At 34.2% G+C, this 25041-nt stretch overlaps 4 protein-coding genes across 4 annotated transcripts; 3 read left to right on the top strand and 1 right to left on the bottom strand.

Moving 5' to 3' along the window:
* Window positions 1–270: 270 nt before the first annotated feature.
* On the top strand, window positions 271–2433 carry LOC111011029 (uncharacterized). The gene is made up of 3 exons (XM_022284638.2): window positions 271–436; window positions 1747–1903; window positions 2011–2433. Exons 2-3 carry the CDS (start codon window positions 1751–1753, stop codon window positions 2056–2058), a joined length of 201 nt encoding a protein of 66 aa, XP_022140330.1. The 5' UTR covers window positions 271–436; window positions 1747–1750; the 3' UTR covers window positions 2059–2433.
* Window positions 2434–3050: 617 nt separating this feature from the next.
* On the top strand, window positions 3051–4988 carry LOC111011360 (uncharacterized). Its single transcript, XM_022285088.2, has 3 exons — window positions 3051–3209; window positions 4516–4672; window positions 4767–4988. Exons 1-3 carry the CDS (start codon window positions 3187–3189, stop codon window positions 4812–4814), a joined length of 228 nt encoding a protein of 75 aa, XP_022140780.1. The 5' UTR covers window positions 3051–3186; the 3' UTR covers window positions 4815–4988.
* Window positions 4989–9280: 4292 nt separating this feature from the next.
* Window positions 9281–15196, top strand: LOC111011031 (pleiotropic drug resistance protein 2-like). The gene is given in 18 exon segments (XM_088120729.1): window positions 9281–9369; window positions 9660–9744; window positions 9820–10110; window positions 10192–10254; window positions 10256–10283; window positions 10382–11282; window positions 11378–11538; window positions 11675–11778; window positions 11885–12035; window positions 12125–12324; window positions 12489–12821; window positions 12918–13208; window positions 13291–13374; window positions 13468–13601; window positions 13709–13940; window positions 14090–14257; window positions 14341–14595; window positions 14925–15196. Coding segments are annotated over 17 exon segments (3750 nt in total). The 5' UTR covers window positions 9281–9369; window position 9660; the 3' UTR covers window positions 15195–15196.
* A 501-nt stretch (window positions 15197–15697) lies between these two features.
* LOC111011032 (uncharacterized) lies at window positions 15698–20609 on the bottom strand. The gene is given in 4 exon segments (XM_022284640.2): window positions 15698–16057; window positions 16731–17035; window positions 18345–19009; window positions 19011–20609. Coding segments are annotated over 4 exon segments (2658 nt in total). The 5' UTR covers window positions 20343–20609; the 3' UTR covers window positions 15698–15701.
* Between the last annotated feature and the right edge of the window lie 4432 nt (window positions 20610–25041).

A 25041-nucleotide genomic window follows, 5' to 3' on the forward strand; every position in this document is an offset into this window, starting at 1 on the left:
CTATTTATAAATTTGCGGTTTTAAGAAAAAAATAATTATATTTATTTAAAAATTGTAAGAATAAAATTCTAGTAAATAATTAGGTAGATGTATACTTCGATAATTTTTTATTTTAGAAAACAGAAAACAACTTCCAAATTGTAGAGGTTTTTCATACCCATTATTGGGCCAGGCTGCGGATTCCATTCTGGACCTATATTGTTGGGCCCAATATCAGGCCCACCAAAATGCTGGAAAAAAACTAAAAAATAAATAAAAAGAAAGAAAGAAAGAAAAAAAGGGCAACGAGAACGCAACTGCCTTCGCAAGCTCGCATCAGTACATCACAGACCTCCGCCAAGTCCGCGTCTATAATTCGCTCCCATTTGTTGAGGCTTCTGAAGCAACGATTTTTCGCTCTCCACCGTTTGTTATTCCTTGAATCCGCCTAATTCACGTGAGTAGCTCCATTATCCGATTTCTTCTTTAGAATTACGAACAAGGTTTCACGAATGTTTTGATAATTTGATCTAGGATTGGAGTTTTGATGTTTAATTGTTACTTTTCCGTTCCGTTTGTTTTCTGGCTAATCTGTTTCACGATTATTGTTATTTTTTGATGTATATGTGCACACAAAATTATTAGTTCCCTTTCTTTATTTTGTCCCTGTATGGTTGTGTTAATTTTCATATGGATGAGTATTTTATGGGAATCAAGTTATATGTGTTTTTGTGTTCTCATCGATTGAAACTCGAAATGAGCTTCATTGTGTGATTTTTTATTGGCAACTGGCTGGAGAAAAAGAAAGGTTACTGGACTCGTTTTGATGGTTATTTTCGTGGAAATTTTAATTTAATTTCATGTTTTCCTGCACATTTCGTAGGAACGAGTACTTGTATTTTCCTTCAAAGCTGGAAGTGGTGTGATTGTTGTATTCTTTGGGTAAGGGGGCAAGTGGGCAAAAGCTGGTGGGAAGTGGTGTTATAGCGTTTAGGGATAGTATTTGACATTTGTAAAATTTGGTGGATCAGATGTATGTACATGGTCACATCTATTTTATCTATAGATCACATGTGACTTCGAGCCTTCTGGTCAACATATCCTACATTTTAAGGCAGCTATAACTCTGCACAATTGTGTTTTTTCCCTTTCTAGAGGTGGCGTGATTGCTAAATGTTAGCAATGTATCATGTTCTTGAGCTTTTATCATTGTAAATGGTTTGTATTTATTGTCTTTGCTTTAGAATTTTCTTATTCTTGTTTGTGGTATAAAGGAAATAATATTTGGCACACTAGCAAGAGGTTTACTATTCTATGGAGGCTAGGGTGCATCTCAAAAGCATATTTTTCGTTTACGGGTTAAATTATAAGTTTAGTGTTAAGTTCCTAAACTTGAAAAGATGTCTAATAGGCCTATAAACTTTCAATTTTATGTACAACAGGTTTCTAACCTATTCAATATCTATTAGACACAAAATTAAACTTTGTGTCTAATAGAACCTCGATCTTTTAATTTTGTGTTTAACCGATCAATGAATTTGAAAAACATTTGATACAAAATTGAAAGTTTAATGATTTGACGTAAAATTAAAAGTTCAAGGATCTCTTGGACACTTTTTAAACTTTAGGTTTCTATTAGAAACAACCTCAAAAGTAAAGGAACTAAACTTGTATTCTTCCCTATTAGATGGTTGGTTTGAGAGATGAAAAAATGTGGCAAAGTAGATTATGGGAGTTTACTTATTTTCTATTTGAACTAAAATGCAGAAGGATGGAACAACCTTTTAGACCCCGTGAGAAACTTCTGGAGAAGCAAAAATATTTCCAGAGCATCCACAAGCACACATATCTTAAAGGCCCAATGGATAAAGTCACCTCGGTTGCCATTCCAATTGCTTTCGCAGCTTCAACACTGTTTCTCATCGTAAGTTGACTTCCCTCCAGCTCAGTTAATTATTTCCTTTCACGTCCATTTCAAAGAACGTTAAATTAATCGTCTAACTTTTTCAATCTCACTCGTGTTCCGTACAGGGACGGGGAATTTATAACATGTCGCACGGAATTGGAAAGAAGGAATGAGGTCACAGTCTCTGCATCTAAATTTCAAACAGTTACATGATCTGAACCCATGTGAATTTTGTTACTGAAGTAGTTTTTGTTCAATAATGGCTTAGTTCCAGATTCAAGTACCTAATAGAATTCTGGATATGATGCTTAGATTTTGTATGAATTGTTCATCTGTCCCAGATTATTTTTTCCATTTTTGCCTTTCATGAAATCCCCGCCCAGGAATCAGGAAATGTATTGAGATTCTGGAAATGAAATGGTGTGCCAGCCAGAATTGTTGAGTGATATCTGATATGGTTGGGTTGGGACCTGGGAGTACATGTATATTCATTAAAATTAAGGGTACCGAATCAAATAAATCAATTTGGTTCGGTTCGGTTTATTTCATTTTAGTATGTGTTGGTTGATCTATTTGGTTTGGATATAATTGGTCAGTTTCGCTTGTTTAGTTCTTTTTCTTTTTCTGAAAGAAAAAAAGTTTTGGCATCGATTTTTTTTCTTTCTTAAATGAAAATTCAAATGTTCAGTTTCATTTTGGCCGACTTGCTTACACCTTATTAAAATGATACGATAGGTATAGAAATGTTACAAGACTGTTCAATGAAAATAGATCATACGAAGAGTGGTGTAATCGCATTTAGTTTTACTGTGTCTGTGATTATAAAATTATTTTAAAAAAAGTGTTTTATTTTATTTTTAAAAACTAAGTTAAATTATTGAATTTTAAAAGTTGTATAATCTTTTAATATTGTTTAATATATTCTTGAAAGTCCAAAATATTGATTCGGCTCATTTATATTTTTCAAAAGATTAAACAATTGGACTGCCAAACAATATATACATGCATTTTTTTTTAGAAATCGTTTAGCTAGCTTTGATGAGGTGCATTGGTGCATTTGCCAACTCAATTTTCACTCTGTACTTGGACCTCGGTGTTTCTGGGTGGTGCTGAAACTGGGCCCATATCGAAGCCCAATAAGCGATCTTAGGCCCACGATGAATAAAAATGAAAAAAAAAAAAAGAAAAAAGAAAAGGCGGGCAGTCTTCCCTTCCCATCACAGACCTCCACCTAGTCGTCGTCTATCATTCGCCCCCATCAGCGGCAGCTTTCGAAGCTTTCTCGCTCTTCACCGTCGGTTATGCCTGATACTCCAAATTCCACGTGAGTTTCAATCCGTTCTCCGATTTCTTCTTTAGGGTTCTGATTTCACAGATCATTCTTTGGTAATTTGATCTAGGATGGGAGTTATAGCGATTCAATAATTTCTTTTTCTCGTTAATCTGCTTTGCGAATGTTGTTGTTGTTTTCTTTTTCCGGTCCCCTTCAATTTTTTGTTGCTTGCCCTAGGTTATGTTAATTATCAATTTCATGAGCGTTTTGGGGGATTTAGATTTAGATGCTGTTTCCTTGTTCGATTGAACTACGCTATAACTTCCGTCCTCTACTCCTTCAACGTTGGTAACTTACGGTAGAAATTATAAAAGTGATGGAGTCAGTTTGGTGGTCATTTTCGTGTGCTTTTTTTTTTTATTTTTCTTCGTGTTTATTGCCTATTTCATGGAAATGGGATTTATTTTGTTCTTCAGTAGCTGGAAGTGAGAGTGATTGTTGTTTTCTTTGAGCTAGGAGCAGCTTAGCAATAGCTGCTGGGATTGGTGTTAAGTTTCCTGGATCATAGTCGTAATCATATACGAGTTTTATTAAATTAGTGAATCAGATAACAATGTGTGTGAGAATGTAGATGCACATCATTCTTGCTAGTTATTTATGGTACACGTTAAATGTACAATGTTTCAGTCTGGGCGTAGTGTTGAAAAAGATACATGAGAGAATTAGGGATATGATTTGAGATAATTATGTCTTCTTGTGCCGAAGGAGCTAGTTTGTCTTAGTTTCATATTTGCTGTAATTCATGAATGCTAGAAATTTCAAGAAGTTCCAAGTAACATGCTTTTTCAGTTTTAAGTCTCACATCGAGTGATTTTCGCCGGTGTCCATTCTTTGTTGACTAATTGGTGTCTGAACCATTTGAAAAGGAGAATCGTGCATAGTATCTCCATTTCATCCTATGGATCTTGTGTGATTGCAGCCAGTGAGTAGTGTGCTCATGAACTAGGCCTTGACCAGAATTTGGAAATCAGTACCATCTTATTAACATATATTCAATTGTTTTGGGATAGCAGGTGTTGAGTAATACGAAGATCTTTTTCTTTCTGGAGCTGGGTTGCTAGCTGTTAGCAATATATCATGTTCTTGGACTTTTATTGTTAGATACTTTTAGTATTTATTGTTAGTGTCCATGCTTTAGAGCGGATAGGTTAGACACCTTCGAGAGTTCTTTCATTTCAATTTTGTTTTTCAGAAGAGAGGAGAATTGTAAGGGCACTTCACTTATTTTCTATATGAGAATAGATATGCAGCTGGAAGATGTAGGAAGATCTATTATCTATTTGATTTTTTATTGTAGGATGACTGAAGAACCATTTAGGCCTCGTGAGAAACTTATTGAAAGACAAAAGTATTTCCAGAGCATCCACAAGCACACATATCTCAAAGGGCCATTAGATAAGGTCACCTCTGTTGCCATTCCAATTGCTTTTGCAGCCTCATCATTGTATCTTATAGTAAGTTAATTTCTCTCCAGTGCAGTTGATGATTTCCTCCTGTTTAGTTGTCTAGCATTATGAATAATGTTGGTCTCACTCCTGTTTCATGCAGGGACGGGGAATTTATAACATGTCGCACGGCATTGGAAAGAAAGAATGAGGCCACAGTGTCTCCACATCTAAATTTCAAAGAGTTTTATACTCTGGACCCATGTTAATTTTGTTATTGAAGTAATCTTTGCTTAATAAATTGCTTAGTTGCGGACTCGGCTACCAATTGAATTGATCATCATTCTCAAATTCCATCTGGTTTGTAATGGATTGGTTTGTCTCAGATTATTGTTCTTCTGAAATTTTCTGGTTTGCAGTTTGATCTCCTATTATCTGATTCTTTGGTTGCGCGGTTAGATTGTGCATTGAGATGCTTGAAGGGAAAGCGCTGTGCAGGTAAGCAGTGAGCAACATATCCACAATAGTTGACTAATTGTTTACTTATATAGCTCAGATGTTGGTTGAAGTGATAGATCTTATGTAATTAGAAGCTATATAAGATTATTTCAATGAACACAGCTTGTCAGGAAAACTCATATGGCCCGTCTTAGTATGATTCCTATTTCTCATTTTTCGTTTTCGCTTTTTTAATAAAGAAAACTAGAATTGTGTTTTGATAACTATTTTTAATTTCTTGTTCTTCATTTTTCAATTGAAAAATGAAATAGAAATGTCTCAGTTCTATAAAATTTTTAAATTCAAAAAGTTTTTTTTTAAATATGAAAACTAATGTTTTAGATTAAAAATTCAATTTTTGCTACTTATGTTTATTATGGATTTTATAAAGTAAAAAAAAAAAATCTTTTTTCTATGTATTTTGGAAAAATTTTAAAAGGGGAATAAAATTTGTACACAATTTTGATGATCTATTCCATGTTTATCTGAGTTTTTTTTTTCAAGATTTGTTTGGTAATGTTAAAAAAAATTTGTTTGGTATGTTTATGTTTTTTATTTTTTATTTTTAAATTTTTAAAAAATATAAGTGTTTGATAATTTTTCATATTTTTCATTTTTAAGAAACATTTTCAAAATTGTTAGAAATTCTATAAACAATAAATTCAAGTTTCTTGTTTTAAAAATATTATTTTACCATTTTGACTTATAAAATTTATAATAAATATCAGAAATTAAATATAACATAAAGCTTTTGGATATTTAATTTGAAATTTTAATTTTCATTAAAAAAGAAATAAATTTTTTTTATTTACTTAAATTTAAAATTTTAGAGAAGAAGAAACAAAAAATGGTTATGAAATATGCTTGTTTATTTTTTCAATGAAAAAGAAATAAACAAGAAATAGTTATCAAATGTAATAATATTTTTTTGATTGAAAAAGTAGAAAAAACAAATAGAAATGTTACTAAACGGATCATAAGTTTGATTAGTGTAGGTATTCGTTTTTTTTAGTACGATAGGTGAGGTGAGGATTCGAACTCACGTCTTCGTTCTTATCTATATGTTAAATATAAAATTGACTTCATTTTAGCTCATCCTTGTAACTAACTAATATTGAATATTTCTAAAGTTAGTTGGGAAGGGAGGAGGTTAAATAATCCTTATCTTTGCATTTGATTGAATTGGTATTATTATCTTTATGAGAGCATAATTTTCAAACGCTTCCAATCATTCATCAGAATTAATAGTTTAACAAGATTGAGTACAAATTTAAAATTTTTAATGTTCTACCTTTTCATTATTTCCTCTCAATATTGATAATAAACCTTCCCATTGGGTATTCTAATTGATGAAATGAACAAGTAATTTGACATTTTAATTAGCTTCAATTTATTATTTAAAGTAAAATATTTTAATAATAATGCCATAAATTGGATCATTGGAACTCAAATAACATTTTACATTTTTATAATTTATAATTATAACAATGAAAAATATCGAATCTAAATTATGTCATTTTGAAAATTTGCACAATTTTCTCTTAGGGAGTGTTAGGTTCGTTAATTCAAAAATAAGATGATGAACCTATATCAATATATGAGTTTGCGGAACTTATATTAATATATGACTCATATTATAAATTTATTAATCTTAAACGTGTCCGACCTATATTAACATATTTATATTTTTTTATTTTGAATTTCATAAATTTGAAACGCAACTCAAATGTATTAAAATCATTGGTTAAACAAATCCCAATTTTAGTAAAACCGTAAGTTAAACGTTTTCGAGTTATTGAGCAATAAATCTTAAAGATTGGAAAATTTTATAAGCTAAGAAAGGTATATGCCAAAAAGTCAACAAAATGCCTAATAATTCAAATCATAACAATAAATCACTAGTTTTTTGTATTAAAATAATAATAATTTACTATTACTTTTTCGATAACCATTTCTTTAGCATATTTAAGAAACGTATTTGAATTTTTATTATCCAAATTTCAAAAGTAAAAACAAAAATCAAAACAATTATCTTAATTAATTCAATCCACCTCACCAATTTGATTTGGTGGATCACCTTCATCCAATTCCTTCCATATGAAATTTACTTATTTTTCACATTTTTTTTATAAAATTAATCCACTTTTGTGCCATTTGTCCCATATTTTTCTTGTTGTAGGGTTATGTCAAGAATAAGATGATTGTTTTATTATTCTTGCTCAATAAATTGATTTTAGAAAGTTATTTTCTATTTATACCAGATTTTTCTTATTTTCTTAAAAGACAATTGTAACAATTAAATTGAAAAAAAAATCAAAACATTAAGGATTGAAATAAATATTGGGGCTTTGTTTTGTTTTGTTGTTTTTTTTTTCTGTTATATTCGTAATTAAAAATAAATAAAAATTGAGCTGTTTTTTTTTTAACGACCAATTTGATTATAAAATTCAACGTCCATTTGAATTGAAATCCTTCTAGAACTCCACGTCCGAACCGTTGACCAACAATCAAACGTCTATATAATAAAATCTTCACAAAACTTTGAGAAAATTTATAGTATTAAATACTAATACTAGATAATACTTATCTTCACACTTTAACACATCATTAAATAAAAATATGAAACTACCGTAATCCGATGACTCCACAGTACAATAATGGCATCGGCATTCACCGGAGACGAGCGGTCGGCAAGTGTGAGGGAGATCACGTGGAACATACCGCCGTCAGACGTGTTCGAGCGGAACAGCCAGCGACAGAGTGCAGACGAGGGGATGCTGAAGCACGTGACCAGCGGCGGCGGGAAGGTGGTTCATGATCAAGTTGATCTCACAAAGCTTGGAAATGAGGATAAAAGAACGCTGATGGACAGCATTCTCAAGGATGTTGAGGATGACAATGAGAGGTTCCTTAAAAGGATCCGGGCTCGAAGTGACAGGTTCCTTAAAAGGATCCGGGCTCGAAGTGACAGGTTCATGCATGTTAAGAATATATATAAAAGATTAAATATACATACTCCAATTTTTTGGGTTTAACGGTATAATCTAACATATATATGATATCATAACAGAAGAGATATATTCAGACATTCGCTGTTGATATTGATAGTAACTAGTTGAGTCGGAGGTGTCGTGTCAAAAATACATACTATATAGTTATGTTTTTGAGTTTAATGATATGTTTTTGAGTTTAATGATATGAGTGATTTAATTAATGTGATATATCACAACAGAAATTTTGTATTCAAACTTTAACTTTTGGTTAATACCAATAGTCATTAGTTGAGTTAAAAGGGAGTGCCATGTTGAGAATAAGATTAAATATTTTTATTATTATTTTTTTTTAGAATTTTACGTCATGAATAGAGAGTTAAAACTTGAACCTACACTTCTTTGGGAATGTAGATACATCTTAACTATTGAATTCATACTCAAGTAGTCTAGTGAGTTGTCTTAAAATATATCAATAATGTTTTCGAGTTTAACTAAATGATTTGATGTAGTTAAGAGTATATATAAAAGATTAAATATATATTATGATTATGTTCTCCCATTAATATTGATAGTCATAGATTGATTTATAATATATCGAGTTAAAGAATATGTATCAAAGATTAAATATCCATAGCCTAGCGATTGAGTAGTCTTCCTTCTTTCTCTCTCTCTCTGTGCTTACTGCTTTGGGAATAATCTGTTTGGTTGCTGAGAAAATGAGGGGAGTATAGAAAGTTTTTGTCTGGTTGTTGAGAGAAAACAAAGTTACTAAACCATTCTTGTAACAGGGTAGGAGTGGAAATTGCCAAAATTGAAGTAAGATTTCAAAAGTTGTCCATAGAGGGGGATGCATATGTTGGAACTAGAGCACTTCCAACACTACTAAACTCCCCCTTGAATGCAATGGAGGTGATTATCAACTACTTACTGTTTTGTTCCCATCAAGTTTCTTTCTCGATGAATTTGTGCAACGCCCCAAGTCTAGGATTCGGACGAAAATTTACTAGGAAGCATTAAACAACTCATGTTAGGTACAGTTGTGGGAGATGCAGGAGATTATCAGGGACACTAGGTACCAAATTCAGATTCTAAATTCTGGTCCGAATTGTAGACTTATTGGGACGTTACAATTTGAGTTTCTGAATTGTCCATGATCTGTTCTGAGGATTTTTTTTAAAGTGAACAGGTAGTTTTTGGAGCAATTGGGCTTTCTTCATCAAAGAAAAGAGTTGTTAATATACTCCAAGATGTAAGTGGCATAATAAGACCTTCAAGGTATATTTCTTTGACGAAAATTTTTGCCTAGTATGACTTTGATTTGTGTTCTAAGCCACATGTATCAAGTTTGATATCAACTTTAGAGTTAATAGATATGTTACTTCCGTTAGACGAAAAATTTAACGATAATGACTAAAATGATTCACGGGGACTAAAACATAACAGTTGAAAATGTAAAGACTAAAACGAAATTCGAGAATATTCTCTAGTTATATGCATACCTTCATCTTGCAGTGGGATTGGTTAAATTTTGTTGCAACTTATTCTCTTGTGTATTCTTTTTTCAGGATGACATTACTTCTTGGTCCTCCTGGTTCGGGAAAAACAACTCTGCTAAAGGCACTTGCTGGAAAACCAGATGATGATCTAAGGGTCAGCAACTTCTCTCAAGGACATGGATTTAATTGTTTCTTCATTCAAACTGACAAATTAACAATTTTCTGACAGTTAAGTGGGAAAGTTACATACTGTGGTCACGAACTCAATGAATTCATACCTCAAAGAACCAGTGCTTACATTAGCCATCGCGATCTTCATTACAACGAGATGACCGTTCGCGAGACACTGGATTTCTCTGGACGTTGCCTTGGAGTCGGGACCAGGTATGACTTGCTGGTTGAATTGTCTAGAAGGGAGAAAGAAGCAGGAATTAAACCAGATCCCGAGATTGATGCATACATGAAAGCCACAGCTATGGCTGGCCAAGAAACTAGTTTGGTCACAGACTATGTTCTAAAGGTCTGTCTATTATAGCCACTCTTCAGTAGGAGCATCTCTATAAAACTATAAGATATCTTGAAATTGTTCAACTTATATCAGATACTTGGTTTGGATATTTGTGCTGATATAATGGTTGGAGATGATATGAGAAGAGGCATCTCAGGGCGGACAAAAAAAGCGAGTAACTATTGGTGAGAGCAACGATAGATTATGAAATCAAAATGTATCTTTCATATTTCTCACTTGGTTTTGATCAAGTTTTGAAGAATTTTTGTGTGTTCAAATGCAGGGGAAATGTTGGTTGGACCTGCAAAGGCATTTTTCATGGATGAAATATCAACAGGACTTGACAGTTCAACCACTTTTCATATTGTCAAGTTTATGAGGCAAATGGTTCACATTATGTCCATCAGCATGGTCATATCCCTACTGCAACCTGCACCCGAGACGTTTGATCTTTTTGACGATATAATCCTTCTTTCCGAGGGTCAGATCGTGTACCAAGGTCCACGCGAAAACACTCTCGAGTTCTTTGAAAATGTAGGATTTAAATGCCCAGAAAGGAAGGGAGTTGCTGACTTTCTGCAGGAAGTTACTTCCAAAAGGGATCAAGAGCAGTACTGGAGCAGGAAGAACCAACCTTACCGTTATGTCTCCGTGCCGGATTTTGTCCAAGCATTCAGTTCTTTTCACATCGGTCGACAGCTTGTAGAAGATCTTAGAGTTCCTTATGATAAATCTAGAACTCATCCTGCAGCTTTAGTGACAGAAAAGTATGGCCTTAACAATTGGGAGCTCTTTAAGGCCTGTTTCTCAAGGGAATGGTTGTTGATGAAGCGAAACTCTTTCGTATACGTGATTAAGACTTTTCAGATCACAATCATGGCTATAATCACATTCACCGTGTTCTTAAGAACAGAGATGAAAGCTGGTTGAATCCAAGATAGTGGGAAGTTCTGGGGAGCTTTGTTTTTCAGTATTTTGAATGTCATGTTCAATGGGATGATGGAGTTGGCAATGACAGTTTTCAGGCTTCCTGTGTTCTTCAAACAGAGGGATTTATTCTTTTATCCAGCTTGGGCTTTTGGCTTGCCCATTTGGATACTCAAGATTCCCATCTCATTAATGGAATCAACGATCTGGATTGTTCTTACGTACTACACGATTGGTTTTGCGCCAGCTGCGAGTAGGTAAGAACAAACTACAATTGATCATAGGCAACCAAATCGAACTTGGTTATGAATGTAGCTTAAATTCTAGCATCAACTTCTTTTCATAATTTTAGGTTCTTCAAAATGCTGTTGGCATTATTTGGAATCCATCAAATGGCTCTAGCTCTATTCCGTCTTATTGCAGCCATCGGAAGAACAGTGGTTGTTGCAAACACACTCAGTACCTTCTTTTTGCCGATCGTGTTTCTGCTCGGTGGCTTCATTGTCTCCAAAAGTGAGAAATCACTCTCATTTTCCTCCTCCTTTTACTATGTTATATTAGATGATTGAACCAATGGATCCTATGATCTTGTTTAAGATATTCAAATACATCTAATAGTAAAAGACAACTGCTATCTTTCTATATGCAGATGACATCAAACCATGGATGATATGGGGCTACTACATTTCTCCTATGATGTATGGACAAAACGCCATTGCCATCAATGAGTTCCTCGACGAAAGATGGAGTGCAGTAAGTTCTATTTAGCATCCATTAAACATTAGAAAATTCAGAACGCCAACCTTAAAACTCAAAGAGTTTCTTCATATCGTATACTTACTATTTTTCCTTGGCTCAGCCACTTCTCAACTCCACGGTAGGGAAGATCCTTCTAAAAGAAAAAGGACTGTTTACAGATGAATATTGGTTCTGGATTTGCATTGGAGCACTTTTCGGATTTTCTCTTCTTTTCAACCTTCTTTTCATCGGTGTGCTATCGTTTCTGAATCGTAAGTTGATAGATTCTACAAACATATCTCTACTTTTTGGATTGCATACATTTCTTGACCTTTTGTCTTCCCTTTCTACTTGGTTTCAGCTTTTGGAGATAACAGAACAGTGATATCAGAGGACGACTTAGAAAACCGGCTCAAGAAGCAACTGACATCAAGTTTAGAAGGAAATAAAAGCTCAAGTGACATAGTCACAAAAAATCAGACTAAACGAGGAATAGTTTTACCATTTCAGCCTCTTTCGCTAGCTTTCGACCATGTGAACTATTATATCGACATGCCTGCAGTAAGTACCGTATTCTTATAATGTACTGTCTAATGCTATCACTACATATCTTACAGCATATGTTCAAGACAAAACGAAAATCTGAACTCTTCAATGGCTTTGGCTAATAGACTGGACTTCGATTTGCAACTGTCAGTTGGGGGGCTTCTGTGTACTTTCATTAGGCAATGAAGAGCCAAGGGGTTGAAGAGAGACGACTACAACTGTTAAGGGACGTTAGCGGCGCTTTTAGACCCGGTGTTCTAACAGCATTGGTTGGTGTTAGTGGTACTGGAAAGACCACCTTGGTTGATGTCTTGGCAGGGAGAAAAACTGGTGGCTATATTGAAGGAAGTATAAACATTTCTGGCTACCCAAAGAACCAATCTACATTTGCTCCGGTTAGCGGCTATTGTGAACAGAATGACATTCATTCGCCATATATCACAGTATACGAGTCCTTACTATACTCTGCCTGGCTGCGTCTCGCCTCAGATGTAAAAACCGAAACACGAAAGGCATGATTCTTACCTATGCCACTAGATACCAAAATGCTTTGAGAAAATGAAACAGATGGATGATATTACTGACAATAATATTGATGATCCATATAGATGTTTGTTGATGAAGTGATGGAGTTGGTTGAGCTAAATCCATTGAGAAATGCTCTGGTTGGACTTCCCGGTGTGGACGGTCTCTCAACGGAACAAAGAAAGAGGCTGACGATTGCTGTTGAGTTGGTTGCCAATCCTTCTATCATCTTTATGGATGAGCCAACATCAGGTCTAGATGCAAGAGCTGCTGCAATTGTAATGCGCATGGTAAGGAACACCGTTGACACGGGACGAACGGTTGTCTGCACAATTCACCAGCCAAGTATCGACATCTTTGAAGCTTTTGATGAGGTATTTTAGATCATCAGTATAGCATTTCAAACCTTCAAGGTGTGATCTTCATAAGATGATTTTCTGTTGCTGTCACTTGAAGCTCTTGCTAATGAAAAGGGGAGGACAGGTGATTTACGCAGGACGGCTCGGTCGCCATTCGCACTTATTAGTCGAATACTTTGAGGTCATTCTTCCAACTATCTTCATACACTCGATAGCTCGACATTTACATTCACATTTAGCACAATCCCACATGAAAATCTAAATACTTTTGCAGGCTATTCAAGTGGTTCCCAAAATTAAAGAGGGCTACAATCCTGCTACTTGGATGCTTGAGGTGAGTTCCACTGCTGTCGAGACTCAACTCGATGTCGATTTTGCAGAAATTTATGAGAACTCTGACCTTTACCAGTGAGTAAAATGATACCGCAACCCATTTTCCATTTGAAATTTCTTCTGGTCTAGTAAGTCTATGAATTGGTTCTCTTTTTGGGCTAAATTTTCCCTTCATTCCTTAGGAGAAATCAGAGTCTCATAAAAGAACTAAGCACTCCACAAACAGGCTCCAAGGATCTTTATTTCCCTTCTAAATACTCCCAAGGCTCCATAAATCAGTGCAAGGCTTGCTTCTGGAAACAACATTGGTCGTACTGGAGGAACTCACGGTACAATGCGATCCAATTCTTCTTGACCATTGTTATTGGTATTCTATTCGGTATAATCTTCTTGGGTAAAGGAAACAAAATGTAAGTCTAAAGTTCTTGATCTTAAACCACTTTTCTGATGTTTATATGAGTACCAATACCACAACTTGTTCACTTCTCCAAGTACCATTTCCAGTTCTTGATTCAAAGCAAACAGAAAAGTTCCAACTTAATCCTCTTTTTGATGACAGAGAGAAACAACAAGACCTCATGAATCTTTTAGGAGCCACATACTCCGCAGTTCTCTTCCTTGGAGCTACCAGTGCCACGGCTGTACAATCCGTCATCTTAATCGAGAGGACGGTGTTCTATCGTGAAAGAGCTGCAGGGATGTATTCGGAGTTGCCATACGCCATTGCTCAGGTAAGAAGACATATCAAATTTCATCCCTAAAAATCATATTTTCCTTCTTATAGTGATGAGAAATAGAATAAGTTGCTCTGCAGGTGGCCATTGAGACAATATATGTTGCTATTCGAACTATCATCTACACACTGCTTCTATACTCGATGGTCGGGTTCGAGTGGGAGGCAAGCAAGTTCTTCTACTTCTACTACTTCATGTTCATGTGCTTCACTTACTTTTCTATGTTTGGGATGATGGTTGCTGCCCTCACTCCTAACCCTCAAATTGCTGCAATTATTATGCCATTCTTCTTCACCTCATGGAAATTGTTCGCTGGTTTCCTCATCCCCAGGCTGGTTCGTGATTTCAAACTCTCATCTTCTTTTTTTTCGCTTTCATGCATGAGAAGTCTAACCAAGGTCCAATCAAGAGATATTTGGTTTGCAAGTTCGTAATTTGTATAGTTTACGAATTAGCCAAGTAAACATGCATAATAAACATAGACTTGGCTTCTCAATCCATAATACGTGGACCTAACTCGAGCCAAGCACTCGTTAGACGTTTCTCAGGGAACTTAAAGTTCATCGTGAAAACAATCTAGAAAATTGTTTTATGAATGTATATGGATTAAAGAAGTGAAAGGGCATTTTCATTGATGAAAGTCTAACCATTTGAATTGCTGCAGCTGATCCCTGTATGGTGGAGGTGGTATTACTGGGCATCCCCAGTTGCGTGGACTATCTATGGCCTTTTTGCATCACAAATTGGAGACAAAACCAACTTGGTTGAGATTCCTGGTTCAGATCCAATTGCAGTAAATGAATTCCTCAAGAAAAACTTGGGTTTTGATCATGACTTCCTAATCCCGCTCGTCATCGGCCACCTCGGTTGGGTTCTTCTTTTCTTCTTCGTTTTCGCTTATGGCATCAGATTCCTCAACTTTCAACGGAGATGAGAAACTCAATTACCCAGCCATTAAGCAATGGGTTCAATTGCAGCATATATTCGGATAATGTTCGCTGAAAATGTTTCACAAGGCCTTGTTACCTTGGCTTATTGTGGAGAGTCAGTATGAAGTGTCATATAATATAAACCATGAGCAGTAATACAGTGAAGTTGAAACAGAAGCAAGTTTCAATAATTCAACCATACATGGGCTAATTTTGTGCACAATTAGCAATGTAGAATCTCAATTCAAGAGTGGCAAAGCCAATGAACATTCTTTTCCTAAAACTTAAACCTAGACAACTTACTGCTACCAAGCCCTTAACAACACATCAAATTTGCCTGAGATGTGAGTCCCTACCAAAAAATTCCCCCGTCACAAAAAACCAGTTCTGTTGACCCAAAATACTAAACTAAGACAATGGTCGTAGGTTCGGATGCCTTAACCAAACCCAACACTAGAGACAATCTATACAAACAAGAAGAATACATAAACCTCTCGTTTAGTTGGTAAACACTAACATTGAAGAGTTGCATCCACAATGGCCTGGATTTCTTTCTTGCTTTTCACCACGGACCTCTTCTTGGTCTCAAAGTCAAGTTTTTCGAAGTCCTCTGCGAGGCCTAAGTAGCCATAAAGAACGCTTTCCATCTTGTTTGCTCCTGCTTTATGCAAATCCCCATGGCTGTCAATGCGATGACTCGAATTGATTTCATGGAACTCATCCCTCCCATGACTTTTATCGGCAAAGTTTTTGTGTAGTCTTTCTGCTTCTTGCAATCCAGAAAACATTGCACAGAAAGTTACTACCATAATGCTCTGATTTGCAGGTTTACCACGAACCACTTTGATCTTCCCTCCGGAACCCATTCCTGCTAATTTGTTTTGGAGAAAACTAAACTAAGGTGAAACCAAAAGGTACAACTGAACAATAAAGATTCTGTCAAGTAGCAAACTTCAGACAGTCGACAAAGTTACACATGCATAATTCATAAAAGTTGGCAAAGCCTGGTCCAATAGGACACTATATTAACTGAAAAGCAATAGGAAAAAGTTGCAAATTACATGCTTATAGTTTGCATATTTTGCAAGTTGCCCCTTAATCTAAAAAATAATTGTAAACACACCCCTATAATTCATAAATTTGCAAATCAAACGCTTATGTGAGCCAACTTAAGTGAAGTAGGTACACACAAAACATACCTAGAACCTACCAATCCTATTAAAATCAACAACAATATTCATTAGAATTGTACAATCTAAAACTATTTCAATACAAGAATATAAATGGAAAAATAGGCAAGTCACGAAGGTGTGATCTGTAATTATCTCAAAGAAAAGAATATATAATTTGACTCCAGTTTGGACAACATAAAAACAATCAAAGGACCACCTTTTAAAGTAGATTTTGAAAACGCCTTTATATCACGACATATCATAGTTAACTTAAAAAAAGGACTTGAATAATGTGCCATCCAATGCAACTTGGGGAAAAGAAATCGTAAAAGCCAGAAAATTCACATTTACTGCAAAAACAAGGTTTACCTCTAATAACAACCTCGAGCTCTTCACAACTTATGGTTACCTGTTCAGACGTATTATCAGTTGCAATAGAACTGTTATGAATGATAAGAACAGGAGGCCATATAATGAGATCCTCCTTCAAAGCAAAGGCTTCTACATGGGGCAATATCCTTTGAACCCATAGACCATTTGGCGCTACTTCACTGCTCCATCCCATGAGCCAACAAAGTGCTTTGTGAAGACCCAAGTGTTCCGCCCTCGATCCTACCAGCGAATTGAAGGCATGTTGTGATAAGCTTAGTGCATCCGCAAACTCCTTGGACTTGCTGATAAAAATGCAAGTAAATTAAGCAGCAATAATATACAGAAACCTGAAACATTCGCAGCAAGAGACAGGTTTTGCCTGGCTAGAAGTAGGTTCCCATGGAAAAAGTCTTACATACCAGAATATATAGTAACGAGTGTCAAATTATTCACAGCTTGTTACAAACTTATATGAAGAGATTGTACACTAGAGCATATGTCGAACTTCAGTAAATATCTTTTTAAGAAGATAGAAAGAGAACAATACGAGCACGAAATGACAAGGGAGGGTTGAGGGAAGCAAGAAGGCAAAGAACTTTTTAATGATAGAACCCTTCCTACAGAGTAAAATTCAAACTAGAGTACTGATTGCAACAAATTTTTAAGCTTGCATTACACTCCTCTTCTCTATTTTCCTCTTACCATGTTCTGAATCACTATGATTTCTCAATTGAAAATCAAAACAAAGACATCTCTTCCACTGATCATTCGAAGCAAATGGAAGACTGATTCCAAGACGTGCAAGTGCCTAAAACTGCTACACACAGCCCCGTCAATTGCATTTTAAGACGAAGCTTCCATCAATAACTATGAAGAGAGAAGTATGGAAAATTGGAAATGGCAGTTGCATACAAGGAATCTCCCAAGTTCAAGCCTATATCAGTTCACAATCATAGAAAATGTTTCTAAAAGAATCCACTATGTATATTGTCTGTCTCTATCCAGTCAAACCGGTTAACAATCCTGTATTTTATTCATATATGCTAGGCCTCTAATGATACTTCTACTTACAAGGGATCAAAAGCATTTTCCATTTATTTGCCACAAGAAGGATATAATGGATCAGACAAACATATTATAGCACATAAAATCAGTGAGACAGTCATCTTCAACACTTTTAACCTTGAGAAAGATACTAAAAAAGAGTCCATGTTATTTTTGATAGTAGAAACATTAAAACAACACTTTTGGGATCACTCTCTCTTAATACTTATAAATTTAAAAGAATTAAGTGTTTCCTCAAGAAACATTGAAGTATTTGAAATGTTTTAAGAATTTTCAATATCACTACGTAACCAAACACCATGAAAATTTTGAAGTGTTTTTATTTTTTTTATTATTATTATTTGGAGCTTTGCTCCCCTATACCTAGGAACCCGCACCCGCCTTTCCCATACCCAAGAAACATCAAGTGTCTTTAATAGACTAAAAGAATCTTCCACCCTTACCGAACTCGCCCTAAATGACAATCAGGCTAAAATACGACTTCTAATAAGAATACGGGAATCAAAAGCAATGGTGGTAAAACATGGAAAATTGGAGAAAACGCACCTGCCGCAGACAATGCACTTTATAATACCAGACCCTGGCTCTGTGAACTTCTTTCGTCGGGCTAGGTTCTCATTCAGAACTTTGATAAACTTGAAAAAGGCACTCTTTATTAGCTGGTTCAACTCCTCAGGATCTTCAGGTGGCCTATTGGTTGAACTTTGCGTCTTGTCTTCAAAGCAATCACTTGCTTGAAAATCAAGGCACTCATGACTGATATTTGTGTTTATCAGACGCTTATTTCTTTTACGTTCTCTAACTAGAGGATTTAAACTGGGATCCCTCAAGGAGACACCCAAACGTTTCTTAAGGTCTTTGCGTTTAGACTTCAGACGCTGAGAGCCACGGTTTATTATCCAAGGCAACAGCCGTTTGGAGGAGGTTAAGGACATGGAAGTATCCTCATCATTCCACAACTCGTTTCTACGTTTTAAATTGATATCAATGTGTTTAACAGTACTCTTTTCATCTCCATTACCTAAAAAATGGATTCTGCTAAACACGTTACGTTTTTTAGATGAATCGGACCCACGATAATGCATTCCGCATCTTGAAGATACAAAGCATTTCCCCTTGACCCTTCGTTTTGTTGAATGCGAGGCTTTCCATCTCAGCTTCCTACTGTCTTCCATTTCCATGCCACCCAAATCTTGTTTATTTCTTGAAACTTAAGGATCCATTTAATCCATCATCACCCGACCATTTCCCATAATTTGTATTATAACCATCTTCTGCCAAGAGCAACTTCTCACTGCCTGTATATGCTTCTTTTTCACACTTCAGCAGACTCCCGGTTCCAGAACCCAAAACTTCATCATCCTGTTCCATGGCAAAAGGACCGTTTCCCCTATAAGAACCTTCAATGATGTGTGGTTCTTTGAAAAAACCATAGTTGTCGCTTGGCCGGTTCTCTTCCATATCACCCATGACATAGCTTTCAGTGTCTTCAAATCCCTCGACAACTGGATCCACTATAACACTGGTCCGAGTACAGTCTTGATAGAAATCGTCTTGTGGGATACGGACCATCTGCTGAGACAAAGAACTGTTGAGAGCAGCACCGATGTCACTCCTCTTGCATGGTTGAGCTTTAAAATACTTATTGCAATCATCGAAGTGCTCGATATGTTCCCCACGAGCACGTTTATACTCCAGAAACCCTTCCATACTCAGTTCAGTTTCAACTGGTTCTCTAAGCGTTTCTTTCTTCCAAGTGGAACCCAGAGAAGTTGGAGGTAGACGGCTCTCATAAAAACCATGAAATTCATCTTGCGAAATGCCTTTAGATTCAGTAACACGTGCACTGGAGTGCGGATGTGACCCTTGTGTCCCATGTGAGGAAGTTCCCTTTTGTTTTCCTCTGTGGGAGTGGGAATTTCTTGCTGATTCATACGGTGAATGGTCCTGAATATAAACATCAGTGGTCTCGTATACGGGCCCATCAAACTTTCTAGATGAAGACAAATGACTACAGTCATTGACTCCAAAACTTCTGGAAGCATTCCCATCCATTACATTACTATCATTAGTTGCTCTAATGTTCGTATGGAATGTGCGTAAATCATTAGCTTCTGACGACGATTCCGGAATCAAATGAGAACCGTAAACCCTAAGTCCTTGATTATCACCATCACATCCGTTTACATGTTTCAACCCCAAACTCGATTTCGAACTCGCATTGGCGGGATTTTTGGCGAACAAACTTTCCCACCCAAACTTTTTCGCCGGCGATTCCCTCCGCTCCAAACTCTCGCAAAACTGAGAGAGTTTACGAAAATGTTCGTCTCTATTCTCATAAAGACGAGTTTCATTAAAATGGTCTCTCACAGAATAACCCGGAAGCGCAGGGCCATTCGTCACCGGTCCTTCTTGTGCAGAGCCCGAAAACCAGTGAGAATGACAGTGCCGGTTTTCCTCAACCCGAGGTTCTGAATTTCTTCGTCGAAGCGACGGAGACCGAGACCGAGACCTATCATCTTTACTCCTTTCTCTCCAGCTCATCGCGTTTTTCACTCACCAAAAACAAAAAACGATCAAAAATTCCTGAAACACTGAGGTCAAATCAAACCTAGAAAAAAACGACGCAGAGAAAACAAAGAAAAAACAAGATTAGAGAAAAAAAAAATAACCGAAGAAGAAACGACCAAAAGAGAACACGACGCAGCGATAAATTTTCTTTGAAAATAAGAAAGGAAAAAAGAAGTTCTATAAAGGAGTGCGGCTGCGAGAGGAGAAACGACTGCAAAGTTCTATAGGGTCGCCATTGAAGAAGAAGAAGAATGGAGTGCGTAGCGAAGTGTTTCTTATGAAATGATATTTTGAAGGTTGCGGAATTGTGGATTATTGGTTACGCAACAGTCGGGCAGTGGTCAAGTGCGTGACGGTGCACGATGACGGGTGAGGTGGCGGAACTTGAGTGGCTGGGTTCCAAGGGCAACGAAACACGCAGCTAGTAGAATTTGCACGAGTTTGCGGCACGTACAACAGATATCTTGCCCGGCTCGAGAAATTTTGCTACAATATAAAAGTTGTGAAATTATTATTTGTTAATTTAAATTTTTATTTTTATATGTGTCGAGTTGGAAATTGGAAATAAACCATTTTTATTTAGATATTAAATTATGTGTCTGATATTTTTATACGAGTATGAGAGTTCGATATTTACATAAAATCATAAAACATTTGATAAAACATTTGATAAAAGATAAAAGCATCATTGATATAGACATGTTATTAATATTGATAATTTATGATGTTTTAGAATTTGTGAAATTTTTATTTGTTAATTTAAATCTTTGTTTAAATTTTTTATTTTATAATTCTTCCGAAAAAACATTTTCATCGAATTTAACTTTCGATATTTGTATTGACATTGATATTTTAAATTTTGTTGAAGTGTCTAAAACTTTTAAAATACATACATTCTAGTAAAGTAGAGATAAATACAAAATAAATCTTCATTCCTTATTACGTATTATATTAAAAAAAATAATAAAGATAAATATATTTTTAGTTACCAAGTTTTCCGGAATATTTAAAAGAAAAAAAATATATATATATATAATTTTAGTCTTCAACATTTAATATATTTATTTTTTGTCCTATAATTTTAAAAATATTTAATTTATTTAATCGATTTAAAATGTATTTTGTTAATTTATGGCTTGTAACGTTCATATTTCTTACTTATGTTTCTTTATTTTTAATGAAGAAAAATGTATTGTATGGTTTCAACCTCTAAGAATTCAAATATGATAAAACAATTATTTTATTTATGTTTTGGAACAAATTAGAAATGTGAACAAGAAGAGAAATTAGTTTTGGTTGTTTCCAAAGCTTCTATACAATTTGTGAGAAGAATGTTCTAAAAAGGGGAAACAAGAAAAACAAAATTAGTTGAAAATTACTTAAATTTCATAACAAAATTGAAAACGAGAAACAATAAAGGAAATGTTAAAATGAGTTGATTAAAGCTTTTTACGATTTAAGAAATAAATAGATGCAATGAATTAAATTTATAATTCCACTATTAACTTTTAATTGACCTAAATTGCCATGTTCAAGTATAAAATATTGATATTGTTCATATTATTTAGAACGAATAAATCCATTATTAACAGTGGCATATCGTTTTTCTTTTAATATTGCATTGTACGTAGATGGTATAGATTTGAAGCTACAGCATGTTGGAGAGCTCAAAAATATATAAATAACAGTAACAAACTGACAAACCATTTGTTTACCTATTAGATTGTTCATTGCCATCAACAAAGTAATTTAGTAAATGCTAAACCAAATTTACGTGTCTCAAAATGGTAGATAAATAAATAGTTTTTAATTTGCAATTTTTTTTTTAAATACAACATGTGGAAGTGTGAATTCAAACTTACTCTTAATCTGATACAAGTATCTTGTGAATATAGTTCGGTGGTAATTGACATATATCTGTAACTTAGGTTGTGAGTTCGACAACACTCTCACGAAAGTTTGACTTCATACACTTTTAGAATCATTTTATAAAAATTAAAGATCAAATTGCCGCCTTTTAAAATTGAAAGATCAAATAGAAATTTGTGCCGAAATCATCCATCTTCCTTAGTTATGATTTTTTATCGAAATTTTCAGATTTTGCTGAAATATTGTGGATGTCAAAAGATTTTTATCGGATGTCGGGCTTAAATTTAGAACAAAGTCCCAATTTTACGGGCAGTATCTACTCTCCCTCACTTATTTTCCTTCTTTTTTTTTTTAAATTTATGTAACAAAAACCAATATTTATAAGAGAATCGTTTCTTTTGCAAATTTGAATCTTCTTAATCTTTTTTATTTCTTAAACCTTAAATTTTAAATTTAATATATTTTTTATTACTAATTACCTATTTTTATTTACAAATTTAAATATAAACTATTTTCAAACCTATTTCTAAATCCATTATCAATTAAACGTTGCAATGAAATTTACTTAATTTTCAAAACATATTTGTCATTCACTCAAAATATTTTTAACTTTTTATTTTTTACCTACTTTTCTTTTATAATTTAAATTTAAACAATTTTCAATATAGTCATCCTCAACCAAATGCTTGATTCAAAATTTAATTTTCACCGATAGAATCCATATGTGGTCACCTTCATAATTTTCATTCTATAATGACTTGGGATGACTATTATAATTTACATCAAAATGATCTAGATAAGCACTAGATCTTCCAATGTCATCTTTTTGATATTAATTAAATTACTCGTTCTATTTCATATATGACCACCACTTTACGATAAAATTTTATTTTCCAATTTTTTATGATTATTTCATCTTTTATATAGATCAAATCATTTTCTCAATCTTCATTATCTTGTTTCGACATTTTCATAGGCTAAGTTACTCATATTTTACCTATGATGGTTCAAAGTGATTAATTATAGCCTAATTAAGTTACTTATAAAAATTTATTTACTAAATTAAAACAATTTCCCAATTTTCGTGATTTTTCTCGAAATATCCGTCGACATCGTCATGTCCATCAACATATTCGTAACATCGAAACTTCAATATTTCTATCGATATCGACATTTCGAAACTTGCCTCAACAATGTATTTTAATCCAGATCGTTGATTTTAGTAATCAACGTGCAATATATTATTCAAATTATTGTAATTATTGGGAGTTGCAAAGAATCTGACGGCACAAGAATAATGGGGATTTAAAACTGATAATAATGCACGCATCACAATATCTGGAAAAAAAAAACATTAAAACTCCGAGGTGACTATTAGCCAAATTTATGATTAATTTATGAATTTGTTTTATCATGAATCAAGTTTGTCAATTTTAAATCTCTCAAGAAAAAGTTCAGATGGTAATATGAATAAATTTCTCTAAAATTTGACAACTTGTTTACCTTTACAAATAGTAATATGAATAAATCAATTGCATAGTTCAGACTTCTATAAACTCTTTTTTCAAAATATTTCAATTATATAATATGAATATAAACTTGTTACAATTCTAGAGACTTTCTTGTAAAATATATAGACATTAGGAATTCAATTGGAATTTAATTTACATCAATTGTCTCATAAAATTTTTGAGTATTACTACTAGTATGTGCTCTTTTTCTTCTTCTTTTTTTTTTCTTTTATCGAGTTCGACAATGTGTGTAGTAGGCTTCGTCCTCCAACATTTTGGTCATGAATATAAATTAAGGTAGGATAGTTTGCTAGTATATTTAATTTTTTTTATTCATAATTTGACACGTTATCAAGTGTATATTATTATACTTCATGATCAACAAATGCACTATGACAAACAATAAATCATTTGTGTAAGAAAATTTTCCCTCAAACATGGTCATGACTTTGTCTAAATGAAAATGTGATATCTCTTTACATAGGATGGCACTTCATTGAAGAACTTTCTCCAAAGATTTTCGATAAAGTGAAAAATTATTGAGATACCAAATAGAACAATTCAATTATCAAAATGCATTTAGTACCAAGAACATATCAAAGATTCAAAGAACCCACCAGACATTACTTTTGATATTTTACAAATATAGCACTGTATGTTTTTTTATTACTATGCAATAATAATAACTCGTAAATATATTGGGTGGCTTGTTTATTGTTTTTATAATACTTTCCAAATTCCCACAATAATTTAAAAAGAAAAAAAAAATTAAATTTTTTTAGTACAACATGTGAGGTGGGGAATCAAACTCGTAACATGTAGTTCTTATACTATATTTAATAAGTCTTTAAGCTTTAAAAAGTGTCCAATTTATTCTTAAATTTTTTACATTGTTTATTAAAGTATCTTATATTGTAATTCTGTATCTAATAGATGATTGATTTATGAGACATTTTTAAAGTTCAAGAACCTATTAGAAAAAACTAAAAGTCTAAGGACTACACTTTTAAGTTTAAGAACCTATTACCCACGATATTGAAAGCTAAGGAATCTAATACACTTCCGAAGGTTGAGGCGCTATATTCATAACCCCAACTCTAAGAATTAGTTCATTCTGAAACCATAAAATCTTAAATTAGATTTTCATGTTCATTGTTAGGAGGAATATAATATGAGGCAAAGGCCAAGCCAGATGGGAACATTTAACATTTAACTTAGCTCATCATTTTCTCCACATATGGATTCTAAAGATTTGCAGAAAAATACATTTTTCCACTGAAATAAAGGGTAAT

This window comes from Momordica charantia, assembly GCF_013281855.1.
Source record: "Momordica charantia cultivar OHB3-1 chromosome 2 unlocalized genomic scaffold, Mcharantia_2.0 BLBB01000002.1, whole genome shotgun sequence".
NCBI lineage: Eukaryota > Viridiplantae > Streptophyta > Magnoliopsida > Cucurbitales > Cucurbitaceae > Momordica > Momordica charantia.

Bases quoted from the DNA above. Each gene is read 5' to 3' on its own strand.
- LOC111011029 (XM_022284638.2), top strand. From the start codon at position 1,751: ATGGAACAACCTTTTAGACCCCGTGAGAAACTTCTGGAGAAGCAAAAA. The intron at 1,904-2,010 runs GTAAGTTGACTT...TGTTCCGTACAG, and splicing joins CTTCAACACTGTTTCTCATC to GGACGGGGAATTTATAACAT.
- LOC111011360 (XM_022285088.2), top strand. From the start codon at position 3,187: ATGCCTGATACTCCAAATTCCAC. The intron at 3,210-4,515 runs GTGAGTTTCAAT...TTTTTATTGTAG, and splicing joins CCTGATACTCCAAATTCCAC to GATGACTGAAGAACCATTTA. The intron at 4,673-4,766 runs GTAAGTTAATTT...TGTTTCATGCAG, and splicing joins CCTCATCATTGTATCTTATA to GGACGGGGAATTTATAACAT.